This window comes from Bos javanicus, chromosome 25 (genome assembly GCF_032452875.1).
Source record: "Bos javanicus breed banteng chromosome 25, ARS-OSU_banteng_1.0, whole genome shotgun sequence".
Taxonomy (NCBI): Eukaryota; Metazoa; Chordata; class Mammalia; order Artiodactyla; family Bovidae; genus Bos; species Bos javanicus.
In genome coordinates, this window is record NC_083892.1 from 14,187,169 (window position 1) to 14,200,932 (window position 13,764).

General features: G+C 48.0%; 1 protein-coding gene across 3 annotated transcripts in view; it reads right to left on the reverse strand.

The window, feature by feature from the left end:
• The window catches only part of MYH11 (myosin heavy chain 11), a 127,914-nt gene that overhangs the window by 58,794 nt on the left and 55,356 nt on the right, over positions 1-13,764 (reverse strand). For 2 of the 3 annotated variants that reach the window (XM_061401200.1, XM_061401203.1), the window contains exons 5-9: positions 9,137-9,239; positions 7,551-7,571; positions 5,255-5,347; positions 4,238-4,301; positions 783-881 (exon numbers count right to left, since the gene is read on the reverse strand). In XM_061401200.1, the coding sequence (XP_061257184.1) occupies positions 783-881; positions 4,238-4,301; positions 5,255-5,347; positions 7,551-7,571; positions 9,137-9,239 (380 nt within the window). The remainder of the gene's footprint in view (positions 1-782; positions 882-4,237; positions 4,302-5,254; positions 5,348-7,550; positions 7,572-9,136; positions 9,240-13,764) is intronic. The other variant, XM_061401201.1, reaches the window with a different exon arrangement.

Here is a 13,764-nt window from a genome sequence, read left to right on the forward strand (position 1 = left end):
CCATGTGGCCTACAGAGCCTAAGAGATTTACTATCTGGCTCGTTATAGAAAAATATAGTTGACCCCGCCCTACGAAAAGACCACTTCAAAGTTACTTTCAAAACAGGTATAACGAAAAGCGCTTGGAGCCACTACAAAATTCCTTATGAAATCAGAATGCATCTCAAATACCTGCAAGTTTTATAAACTTGCAAATATGGCAGCTATCTCTTAAAAATTATTTACTTAATTTACTTTTGGCTGTACTGGGTCTTTGCTGCTGTGTGTGGGCTTTCTCCAGTTGCGGGTGCGGGGGCTACTCTTTGTTGTAACGCTCCAGCTTCTCTTTGTGGTGGCTTCTCTTGTGGAGCACTGGTTTAGTTGCTCCATGACATAGGGGATCTTCCCAGATGAGGGGACGAACCTGTGCCCCCTGCTGGCAGGCAGATTCTTATCCACTGCGCCACCAGGCAAGTACCTGGCAATTGTCTTTCTCCCCTCCTAGAAGACACAGATTGCGTCTATTTGGACTTGATGTCACCCAGTCTAATTATTACTTAAATATTTAATGCCTAACTGAAACACATCTGCTATGCCACATAGTAGATGCTCAGTAAATGCACATGACTGACAGAAGCCACATTCATTCACTCCAAGGAGATGAGGAGATGCTGCCCAGAGATGTGTATAACTCTTTCCCTGGCAGGATCTCAGACTCTGTTTTAATAGCTATCAATTAATCCTGGAAAATGATGGAAGGGAGGGCTGAGGTCTCCCAGCACATGTCCTTGCTCATCACTTACTTCGCATCTTCTCCTTGGCTCCAGCAATCAGATAGTAAAAGATGTGGAAGGTCCTCTCGTCTCTGGCTTGGCGAATCGCACGTGACTTTTCCAGCAGATCTGGTTTGGAGTTAAGAATTCTAGAAATGCTGTGCTGGAGAAGACTCTTGAGAGTCCCTTGGACAGCAAGGAAATCAAACCAGTCAATCTCAAAGGAAAGGAAAAACCCTGAATATTCATTGGAAGGACAGATGCTGAAGCTGGAGCTCCCATACTTTGGCCACCTGATGTGAAGAGTTGATTCATTGGAAAATACCCTGTTATTGGGAAAGATTGAGGGCAGGAGAAGAAGGGGGCAACAGAGCATGAGATGGTTAGATGGCACCACCATCTAATTCAATGGACATGAGTTTGAGCAAGCTCTAGGAGATAGTGAAGAACAGGGGAGCCTGGAGTGCTACAGTCTAGAGGGTCACAAAGAGTTGGATATGACTGAGCTACTGATCAACAACAACACAGAATTAATTCCAGGGTTACCACATGTGCTTCTCTTGCAGGGAGATGACCTTCCTCCCCAAGCTCTGGCACATCAACTGCTGGAGGGGAAATCTCCAGAATCCTGGAGAAGCTCCCTGGAGAGTTTTGAGAATTCTGATTGCTGAAGCAGATCAAGCCATCGGTCCACATGAGCTGACCTTCCAGTTCTGGCTCATAATTCAAAATGAGACTGCTAGGTGCTGCTGGCTGGCCCCAGTGCCAGAGAGAAGTGAGGGGAACAAAGCGGGTTAAAAAAGTATAAAAAGACAGGAGTCAAGAGACTCCAGGATGAAAGACTTCTGGGAGGGGTATGAAATGAGACGTTTCCCCAACAACCATCACCAACTTCTCTTCTGTAGAGCGAACTGTCTTTAGATATTACAGAGTAAAAATAATTACACCCTCTATGGTCTGTTAATCCCTGTGCTAAATGTTGACATGCATTTTCTCGTTTGCTTTTCTTTCTTGGAATACAATTGCTTTACAATATGGAGTTAGTTTCTGCTATACAACGAAGTGAATCAGCTATCAGTTCAGTTCAGTTCAGTTCAGTTGCTCAGTCGTGTCCGATTCTTTGCAACCCCATGAATCAGCGATAAGTATACATACATCCCTTCTCTCTTGGATCTACCTCCCACCCACCTTGGTTCTTCACAGGGCATGGAGCTGAGCTCCCTGTGCTTTACAGCAGGTTCCCATTAGCTACCTATTTCACACGTGGTGTGTGTGTGTATACATCAATCCCAGTCTCCCACTTCGTCCCACCCTCTCTCTCCCCGACTGTGTCCACATGTCCATTCTTTATGTCTGCATCTCTATTCCTGCCCTGGTTCATCTGTACCATTTTTCCATTGTCTCATTTAAACCTCACAAACTATCCTAGGAACTAAGAGTGAATATTGCTGGCATTTTCAATCTAGGGGAAACCGAGGCCCAGGGAAGCTCGGGGAAGGCTCATTTCATTTCCCAGGAGGACACAGTTAGGAAGCAGCGAAGCCAAGTGTTTGCAGTGGCCGAAACTACCTCAGCCGAGGGTCTGGGCTTCAGAGAGCTGGGTGCCAGCTCTGGCTGGCTGAGTGACCTTGACTCAGCTCACTAGCAACTGAGCCTCAGGATGTTGTAAACACGCCCACTGATTAATCTAAGGAGAGCCGTTCTGCTGTTGGGGGAGGGATGGAGACCATGGGGACGTGGGGATGGTGGGAGCCACACAGGAGGCTAGGCTGTCATACCAGGTGGATTTCCCGCATATAAGAACCATTCTATTTGACAAAATCTGCCAAGATGCTAACCACCGAAGAATGAATAATCATTTCTTCTCTGTGTCCCCAAATCCACTGGTTTAGACTGTGTCCTCCCTGCTCTGTTATGTCAGGTCATGGGCACTAATTTCTCCTCTCTGCTGCTGCTGCTAAGTCACTTCAGTCATGTCCGACTCTGTGTGACCCCATAGACAGCAGCCCACCAGGCTCCCCCATCCCTGGGATTCGCCAGGCAAGAACACTGGAGTGGGTTGCCATTTCCTTCTCCAGTGCAGGAAAGTGAAAAGTGAAAGTGAAAGTGAAGTCGCTCAGTCGTGTCCGACTCTAGCGACCCCATGGACTGCAGCCCACTAGGCTCCTCTGCCCATGGGATTTTCCAGGCAATTTCTCCTCTCAAGGCTTCATAATTGTGGGCTTTCTTGGTGGCTCAGATGGTTAAGAATCTGCGTGCAATGCAGGAGGACCAGGGTTCAATCCCTGGGTTGGGAAGATCCCGGAAGAAGGGAGTGGCTAGGGCCACAAACTCATCTGTAATTCCCAAATCCAGAAACTTCAGAAAACTTAACTCAGCTGGTGGCCATACCTGTTCTGAGCCTACATAAGGCTCTTCATGGTCTCTTTATCCCCCACTGGAGACTAGTATGTGTTCTGCTGTATCTCATTTAGTCCTGGCCCAACTCTGGGGAGGTGGGGATGGCGCATGGTCAGGTGACCCCAGCCATACCCTGAGCCCCCACTGGGATGCATGAGTGGGCACTGGTGGGCTGGTGGAATTCTGATTCCTTAGATTTACAGAAATAGCTTTCGGTTTGCTTTGCCAGAAGCAGACTGTTGCTCTGGGAAAGTTCTATTTCCACTGACATCCTATTTGTGGGCTGGAGCCGCTCTGTTCCTAAGAAGGACAAGGGGTCTGGGCTTGGCCTTGAACCCTGGCTCGTTAAGGATGAAGTGAAGTACTTGTGGATGAGTGGGTTGTCATTTCCTTCTCCAGGGGATCTTTCCGACCCAGAAATCGAACCCAGGTCTCTTGCACTGCAGGCAAAATTCTTGGCCATCTGAGCCACCAAGGAAGCTCTAGCCAATACTTAACTAGCCCTTATTCTGTCATGATTCTAAAAGCTTTAGTGTGTTAGCTGCTCAGTCTTGTCCAACTCTTTTGCAACCCCATGGACTGTAGCCAGCTAGGTTCCTCTGTGTATGGGATTCTCCAGGCGAGAAGACTGGAGTGCACTGCCATTCCCTTCTCCAAGGGATCTTCCCGACCCAGGGATCAAACCTATGTCTCCTGCCTTGCAGGTGGATTCTTTACCATTGAGCCACCAGGGAAGTCCTCTAAAAGCATTATATGAATCAGTTCACTTGAGGCAGGTATTATTAGCATCCCCGTTTCACTGATGAGGCACAGAGAGGTTGAGTAACTAGCCCAAGATCACTCAGCTAGGGAGAGGTCCACCCAGAATCAAATACAGGCTGCTTGAGGTCTCCAAACCAAGGGACCACCACACTACAAGGCTTGTTCTTAAGCGAAAACAACCAGGGAAGAGTTGTTCTGGATGGCACCCAAGTGCTGGAGACAGAGATGGCTCTTGTGCCTTTCAGGTCCCTTGGGGCTCTGGGCAGGAGGTGGGTGGTACCAGGGAGGGGGATCCCAGGTGGCCCAGGCTTAGCAAAGGATACATGTCTCAATGTTAGCTCCCACGATGTAACCCGTGACATCGAAGTTGATGCGGATGAATTTGCCCTGCCAACAGGAAAACACAGTTCACAGTGGGGTCCCCAGCCTTGTCCCTCAACCCCATGCTGCAGTAAAGTAGGGGAAGAGAAATCAGGGAGCATTCAGAGGGGCACCCACAAATCAGTATGGTCCCCCTTATTAATGGAATTCAGATACAATCTTTCCAATAAATTTCTTCATGAAATTATCTTTCTGAGTCTCCTATGGAGGTCCCACTTCTTCTGTACAACAAAATGATTATTGTCTAAGTATCATCAACCACCCAAGTTCAGGGTTCCCCTGACCCCATTAGGCTCAAGTGAGAAAGGAGAGGGGCCCATGAAGCCTGGGAAAGCCGGTGTGGGAAGTTCTGCCTCACTGACTATTTGCCTTTGTGAAGGCTGGAACCACATCTGAATTGTTTGCTGTGATTCTGAGTCCAGTTCAAGGTCTGGTATACAGTAGGTACTTAATAAAAATGATCCAAATAAATGAAGAGAGAGAATGATGTATATAAAAATGCCTGTATGGATGTATACAGCGAGTGCTTAATAAATGTGTTGAAACTTGCATGTTCTTGGTATACAGTAGGTGCTCAATGCATGTTTTGCTGAATAAATGAATGAGTATTGTATACAAGTGTCTAGCAGTTGTATATTAGGTGCTCAATGCTCAGTAAATGTTTACTGAATGAATTATGAATGTCAAATTCTAACAGGGAGCTGAGTATACAGCAGGCGCTCAATGAATATTTGTTGCATGAATAGTGAATGAATGAATGAGGGAGTGAGTGGCTGGAACACCCACAGGGTGGTAAGTTTAAGACAGGACTGGAGTCACAGAGCGAAATGTAACACACACCTCCATCCCTTAAGCCTCAGATGCCCCATGCACACACACGCACTCTGCATTCTCAGGCAGGAGGGGACACCGGGGGACCCAAGCCTTCTCCAGAAAACTCATGTAGCTTGACCACTTACGAATCGGGAGGAGTTGTCGTTCTTGACCGTTTTGGCGTTGCCAAAGGCCTCCAGGATGGGGTTTGCTTGTAGAAGCTGCTTCTCCAGCTCACCCTAAAATTCATTCACACGCAGTTATTAGAGAAAGTGATGCAGGCAGTAACAGTTCTGCCCTGGACAGAGGTTGTCAAAAAACTCTGCCCTTGACCCAGGGGTTCTCTCCTGTCCTATTACCTATCCATTCTGAGACCCCAGTGCTAACATCCAAATTTACTCGAGGATTTCAGAAGAGAAACAAATGGATGAGCTCTGTTACAGCCGCGACACCTGTCCCCTAGAAGATAGGGCCTGCTCATCTACGGCACACGCTGAACTCTGGCACTGACAACCCTGGGATGTCCTTGACATCATAGTGAATCCATGGAATTGTGCAGGGCACAACCTGCCCCGCTGCACATGGCAGTCCTGCTGCTGCTAATGTTTGACAAGCAGCCTCTTCAAGCTAGACCGCTACAACACTTATGAAGGCTTTAGTGCATTTTTTAAAGTTGCAACTTTTCCTGTCTCAGGACCAGTTTTCTGAAGTCTCCTAGGGAAGACAAATAAGGAATGCACAAAACCCACCAGGAATACTCTGAACCAACTGCAGAACAAAGCCTCAAAGCGGGTTGCCTGAGCTCCATTCATCGGGTTAAATGCAGCTGAGACTGTACACAGCCCACTGGCCCCCTCTGAGGGGGCTCCTGTGCACAAATGCGGTCACGTGATTAATTGCGGCAGGAAAGGGCCAACGAGGTAAATCATGCCAGGAAGCAACGAGCTGCTCTTTGCCTAGCCCCGCAACACGGCAGCTGCAGACTGGCCCAGCGGCTCTCCCGGCAGCTCCTCCTTCAGGCCAGGCTGGGAAGTGTGGGTCCTAGGGGTTTTCTCCTGTTTTCTCTGCTGGTTCCCCTGTCTTTTTTTTCTTTTTTTTTTTCAGGGCAGCTGGACTAGGCTAAAAAGAACCTGGGAAACATTCTAGAAAGAGAAGGTGAGTGCATGGCTTTCTCCCCTCTGCTGTGCATCAGGGGGGCACCGTGGGTGACTGTCCCTAAAGGAACAGAACAAGAAGCTACTGTTTATTTCTGTGTTTATTAGTCACACAAGCCCTCCTTTGCAGATCCCAAAGAAGATGGACAGGAAGTGTCATCTCTGTGAAAATCGCAGCCACAATGGAATCTCCATGATTGGGAATGGTGGAAATTTACAAGGAGGGCTTTGCTTGACTAGTGGGGAGAAGACTAAAGGGGTCACTTTTGTCAACACAAACTTGGGGTCTCAGTATCCCCCAAGAAAGTCCCCTTTCTAGAATGGGAGTTCCAGCTGGTGGGGCCAAAAGATCCTTCTCAGGCGATCTGGTCCAAATCACTCATTTTATGGATGATGAGACAATGACCCAGAGAAGTTAAGTGACTTGGCCAAAGTCACACAGGAGCAAATCCCAAAGAAGAAGCCTGATTCTCCTGATGCACTCATGATGCTGCCGCCCCCATCTAACTAAGATGGACTGTGTGACCCTAGAACACGTTAGGACCTCTTGATCTCAGGGTCTCTTCCAGACTGGGGCCCGTACACCAGCCCCCAAGCTCTGCGTTAAGAGATGAGTTTGTATATGCAGAGGTTTGAGCAGGGCCTGGTTGGGTGTCGCATAGCTGGGGCCTTACCATGCCACCGAAGCTAGTGCATCGTGAACCCCAGGACTTCCGTTTCTGGAGCCTTGGGTCAAGCAACCAGCATGCAAAGACAGACACGCACTGCACACACATGCAGAGGAAGACACACCAGTGCACAGGGAACAGGCCTCAGGGGAGGAATGTAGGGATGATGGCAGGGAGGGGAGACAAAGGCATGCCACAGCAGTGCCATTAACTGACTGTCAGTCAAGCCAGGAAAGCTTTAGGGCCACAAGGTCCTCAAAAGCTCAACCAGACGGGACAGACATCTCCAAGGCCTTCCAATCAGGGATACCCCGGTGGTGGACACCTTGGTGAGAAGGGTAATGTGACGTTCATTCTGAACTGGGGAAAATCCATTCCAGGCTAGAGGACAACCCTGGGGATTCCGGTGGGAGTCCTGCGGGTGGCGATGCGCCCACACGCCCCACCCCGCCGGGTGGCATCGGACACCCGCAGGACGGTATTTCAGTGAGTTTGTAGGTTCAGGGATCTAGCCCAGTCTTCCATTGGCTACCGGGCTCAGTGGGTGCAACAGGGGCATGCACATCTAAATACACTCCGTGCCTCCCGTCCACACCAGGAAAACACTCTCAGTTACTCACGTAGGCAAAAGATGGGCCTTGCTGTGGTTGGACAATACAGTATAAAACAAACGTCAGTGTTATTTCCATCAGGGTCTGGAGAATATACGATTTCAATCCCCACCCCGCCCAAGACAGCCCGGATTTTCCAAGATCCTCCAACTGAGAAAAGCAGCAGCTTTTCTTGGATTCAATTTCCTTTCTGCTTTACTTGCTTTCTTTTCTAATTTCTTAAAAGAGTCAGACATTTTCAAAGGTTTTTTAAAATTGCTGGGACCAAAGCGCGCTCTTTAAAACTGTATCCGACGAGATGCTGTCTGAGATACCTTCTCACACGCAGAGGAAAAAAAGTGTTTGGCACATAGTAGGCGCTTGACAAAGATCTGTCATTAGAATTATTTCTTCCTTTTACTATTCTAGGGAAAGGAAAGGCAGTGGGAGGCAGTGTTCGGCTGCTGCATAAACTCTGGGGCTCTTTGTTCCGTACACCACGCCAGAGGCAGTGTGGATGCTGCATCTCGGGCTTCCTGCACCTGTTGGAGGGAGGAAAGTTCCCCAAGCTACAACCGGGGCTTGCCCCAGATCCCCAAGGGCCTCCAGACAGGCTGGTCTCTGTGGCTTCTCCAGCGTCACCTCTGAGCCCCAGAAGCTAGATCCAGAGTGGCAGGAACCAGTGACACCCCAAGCCTGCTTCAGGCCTCCTTTGCCATCCACCGCCCCAGCCCCAAACCTTCGGAGGGAGGCGCTGGCAGGTCCTTCCAGCAGCCCCATTGCTTGTTGCCTCCACTGGGATAGATGAGGCCAGGCTAAGGCCGAGAAGGAAAAGAGGGATGGCCCCAGGAAGGGATGATTCTAGAAACCTGCTCTTCTTTTCCTTAATCGACTGTCCTTATTTGATGGTTTACGCTCTCTCTTTCTGATGAGTCCAGAAGCTCAGTGTTGAGAATAACTCAGACTCATCGATGGGCCCCATACTAGCAGTGCCTAGCACACAGCAGATGCTCAGTCAAGGGCACTGGACCAAAGCTCATACACTGAGTGACACCCATATTCCCATCCCCTGGGGTTCCCATTGGAGGCACACGTAGAGGAATGACAGGTATGCCTCAACACTAGGGAATTTACAGCGATTCAGTTCAGGCAGTGGCTCTCAATCAGGGTGACCGCACCCCCCAGGGGGCACCTGACATTCTTGGTGGTCATAACCGAGGGGAGGGGCTGCCACCAGCCTCCAGTGGGGAGTGCCCAGGGGTGCTGCTAAAAATCCTCCAGGGCATAAGACAGCCCCACCGCAGAGAATTATCCAGTCCAAAATGACAGTGATGCCGCAAGCGAGAAGCTCTGATGTCAATCAAAACTCCTCCTCCCAGTTCACGGAACAGGAGACGATCCTGGCCAAAGTGAGGAATCGCCTAGATCCAACAGGACCACCCAGGATGAAGAAAAATCCCTCCAGTGAGCTGTCCGGGGAAGGACAGGGAAAACAGTCCTGAGTCCTTATAACGCGGGGTCCTGGCCTTCCCAATGGTGCTCTCTCTACCTGGTCAGCCCTCGAGCCCAAGGCCCATCTGCCAAGTTGCGGCCAGAGGACAGGAGCTGCCACTCACCGTGATGCTTGTATCCTTCTTGCCTTTGTGGGAGGAGGCCACCATGGCCAGGTACTGGATGACTTTCTTTGTGTTTTCTGTTTTCCCGGCTCCAGATTCGCCTCTGAAAGACACAAGAGCAGTGACCCACCGGAACAGTAACACACGAGCGGCTGACGGAATAACCAGCTGGGTGTTGTTTATCTTATCAGGTGTTCTGTAGGCATCTTTCCGCAGCTCCGTGTCATTTGCCAGATGGGGAAACTGAGGCTCCCAGAGGGGAGGAGACTTGTCCGCCACTGGCAGGGAGCTGGGCTTCAAACCCTGCTCCTTATCTCAATCTACTCCTCCTGAGGGGAGGCAGGAAAGGATGTAGATGAAAAGAGTAAAAGAAAACCTGAGTTTCCCTACCAAGGTCTAAACAGGTTTATTTGGAACTGTCTACTTAAAAAAAAAAACAAAAAAACACAACACTTTGTTTTTTAGAGAAGTTTTAGGTTCACAGCAAAATTGAGCAAGAGGTACACAGAGTTCTTAGATCTCCCTGCCCCTCGACAACCTCCCCCACCATCAACATCCCCCACCAGAGTAGTACACTTGTTATAATCGATGGACCCATATTGGCGCATCATCACCCAAGCCCAAAGTTTACATCAGGGTTCACTGTTGCCGTTGCACATTCTACGGGTTTTGACAGCTGTATAATGATATGTATCCATTATTATAGTATCTACAGAATAGCTTTATTAAAAACTATCTGCTTTAAAGACATCATTACCCTTGTTAGAGACGAGAAGATCGGGTAAGAGACTGCCTTCCAGGATGGATGTAAGTACCTCTCAGAGTACCAAGATATAAGGTAGAAGTTTCAGAAATGTCCCTTACAAAGAAGAAGGAAGAGGAAAAGCACAAGGAGAAAAAGAAGGAGCAGGAGGGGAAGGAGAAAGAGGACAAAGAGGGAAAGAAAAGTGGTTATTCCATCAGCTACTGGACTCACATAAGCCCCTTCATCCTCTAGAGAACTCACTCAAAGGGTCAGGTGCTTAGCTAATGATTTCAGTTAAATATCAAAGGATAAACCTAATTGGAGTAAGTCATGCCAAAGTGTAAATGGCTGATAAGTTTAGATCAGTGGGGCATTGCTTGTCTTATCAAAAGAACACTCCTAGAATACGAACAGTGGTTTTTTATTTTTATTTTTTTTAATGAAAATGGCTTCTTGAACCAGCTACACCTCTCCTGGCCACCTGAGGTCACGGTGATGGAATTGTTTTATCAGAGGATTCTAGACTGCCTCTGTCTCCCACTCTTCTTAGTAAAAGGGAAAGATGACCTCAACTAAATCTTTCCTCCTTTCTTGTCCTCTCCTCTGATTTTCTTTTTTTTTTTTTTCCTTCCTTTGCCTAGACTCACATTTGCTGAGCTCACTGAATACTCTGAAACACACTAATTTTTTTAAAGTCTGAATTCATCTACCCTGAGGTCGGGTCAGTGTTCTCCATGCTGAACCAGTGCCACCAGTGCCAATGTGGTGCTTGTCCTTTTTACCTAATTAGGAAATAAAAGAAATTAACTTGTTCTGCCAAGGGCCCATTAATAACTCTGTTCACGGCAAAACAGAAGGAAGGAAGGAAGGAAGGAAAGAGGGGAGGGTGGGAGGGAAGGAGAAAGGAAGGAAAAAAGAAGCAAAGAGAAAGAGAAAGGGAGGGACAAAGGGAGAGAAGTAAGAAGGTGGGGGAAGGGAAGGGATAGAGAGAAGGGGGGGAGGCAGGGAGGGAGGGAGGAAAAGATACATATGCCCCGAACTGTCAGACCCAACCCCATGGGCCACCATCCAGGAATCAAGAGTCAGGTCTCCAGGAAGGTTAAAACATCGCACCACGTCTCATGACAGTATTAACACTGTCTTCTCCCCCATTCCTAATGGTCTTTATTCCCGATGGTCACATTATTTCACGTGGCGTCAGAGGCACTTTTTGAGATGGGAGCTACGGAGGCATTATCCTCATTTTCTTGAGGAGGAAAACTGAGTCCATATTTTTTTTTTTTTAAGGAGAGAACTGATTTTTTTGGGGGAGTGGAGGCCCTGTGTTAATTGTTTCATGGGCATTATCTCCTTTACCTCCGCTCCCCCAATCCTGAAGGGAGGACATATCACTTTCATGTTAGTAGAGGACAGGAACTTGGGACCAGGGTGAGTAAGCAACTTGCCCAAGGTCACACAGCAAGGGAAGAGCACATTCAGCATTGAAATCAGGTCTCTGATTCCAATGTAATCAGGATTCTTTCTATGACATTTTGCCAAGTCTGTCCACGACACAGACCCAACCCTCTAAGAACATGCTTTCTAAGGTCAGAGGAAAGCAATAGGGAATAGGAATTGATATTTGTTGAAGACCTACTCCAGGCTACTGGGCTCAGAAATCTTTTTATTTAATCCAACAACCTAATGAAGGAGTCCTTGATTATTTCTGTCGCCCACCTGGGGAAAATGAGGCTCAGAGAAGTTGAAGCGTTCTAGGTCACAATTTCTATTAACACACAGATCAGGAATAGAGGGGTAAGATTTGTACATGGGCCAAGCTGATGCCAGAACCCATGTTCTGCCCCCTACCCTTTCATTTTTAAAGTGAGAAAAGGGGATGGAATGCAGGAATACTGAGTGAAGCCCTGAGCCATCAAGGAGTTATTCCATATATTCTGGGAGACTTCAATTGCCTTACTAGGCTATTTTTGAAAATCTGAGCAGGTACCAATGAACCAAGCCACTCAGTCATTTACACCTTAGTATGAATTACTTCTATTAGGATAATGTCAGAACCTCTGATAGACATCACCCCAAACTGAGGGGGCTAGGTTCTGATCAGAGCAAGAAGAAGGAAAGAAAATCTCAGTGTGGGAAACCGCCTATGTAGCTGGTCCTGAGTCCATTCATATCCAAGACAAGAGTCAGGACAGCTGTGCACACATTGACCCTGGATCACTACAGCCCCTCCTTTTCCCGCCATGATTTCCTGGTCTTTAACCTCGCAAGGGCGAGGAAGTGACATACAGACTCTGGGAACCTGCTTCTCCCCACGTGGCTGCTTGGCTCAACAGTCTCCAAGTTTTATTGATAAAAATAAATTGTCCTGGGAGGTTCTGCCAAAGTAAACATCCCAAGCTCCAGGCTCATGGGCGTCTGAAGATTGATGTGCTCAGGGCTGCTTCAGAAACATCAATATCTTTGCTTTTCTGACCCCAGACTCTAAGAATAAAGATGCCTTCTGGGTCAGTGCACCCTAAACGTCAGTCCTACTTTTTTTTTTTTTTTAAATTTTAGGCTGCACTGGGTCTTCATTGCTGCAGGCAAGCTTCAGTTGCTGTGGTGCACGGGCTTAATTGCCCTGAGGCATGTGGGATCTTCCCGGACCAGGGATTGAACCCGTGTTCCCTGCTTCGGCAGGCAGATTCTCAACCACTGGGCCACTAGGGAAGTCTCTCAGTCCTGTTTCTTAGGGGACTGTGTGTCCAGCTCCCTCATCCTTGAGGAAGACTCGGCCTCATGACCACATACGGCCTCCTGGCCTTGTAATTACCTTACTGCCAAGTCCTTTTAATCAGTCCAGGCTCAGCAGTTGGAAGGAGGCTACCCAATGGCTGCTTAATCCCTCAGCCCCCAGCTGGGCTGGATTTATGGGTGTGTGACCTGTCCAGTTCCATGGGGACTACCCTAAAGGGGGTCCTGTGCTTGATCTAATGCTCTGATGTTGTGATCTTGAATTGCTTAATAATTTTTGAACAAGGGCCTTAGCTTTCTCATTTTGCATAATTTAACAAATCAGGTAGCTGGTCCTAGCTCCCACGGTGAAACACCATTTCTGAGTCATTGCAGCTGTGGTCTGCCCTTGGTAGCAAAGCTAAATTGTCTCTGAATCTGTCAGTCCCTAGTCCTCATGTGACTCCCACCTCTGTAACCAGCCAAGTCCTCTGGTGTTTGTGCTGTCCAGCTCCTACACATCCTGCAAAGCTCAGTTAGTCACTGCCTTTATTTTGAGTACTGCCTCAAGCTCCCCAGGCAAAAGCAGTGCCTCTTTCCCCTGCAGCATCAGTCAGCAGAGCAACACAAGGGGCTCCAGGGCCAGACTTCCTGAGTTCAAATCCCTGCTCTGCCCTATGTGATTATGGGCAAGTCATTTAACTACTCCCATGGACAGTATGAAAAGGCAAAAAGATATGACGCTGGAAGATGAGCCCCCCAGGTTGGTAAGTGGCCAACATGTTACTGAGGAAGAATGGAGAATAGCTCCAGAAAGAATGAAGAGGCTGGGCCAAAGCAGAAACACTGTTCAGCTGTGGATGTGCCTGGTGGTGAAAGTCCGATGCCATAAGGAACCTGGAAGGTTCAGTAAATTGGATGTGGTCAGGCAGGAGATGACAAGACTGAATACTGACATTTTAGGAATCAGTGAACTAAAATAGTTGGTAATGCACAAATTTGATTCAGATGACCATTATATCTACTACTATGGGCAAAAATTCCTTAGAAGAAATGGAGTAGCCTTCATAGTCAACAAAAGAGTCTGAAATTCAGTACTTGGATGCAGTATCAAGAACAATGAATGATCTTGGTTCATTTCCAAGGCAAACCATTCAATATCACAGTGATC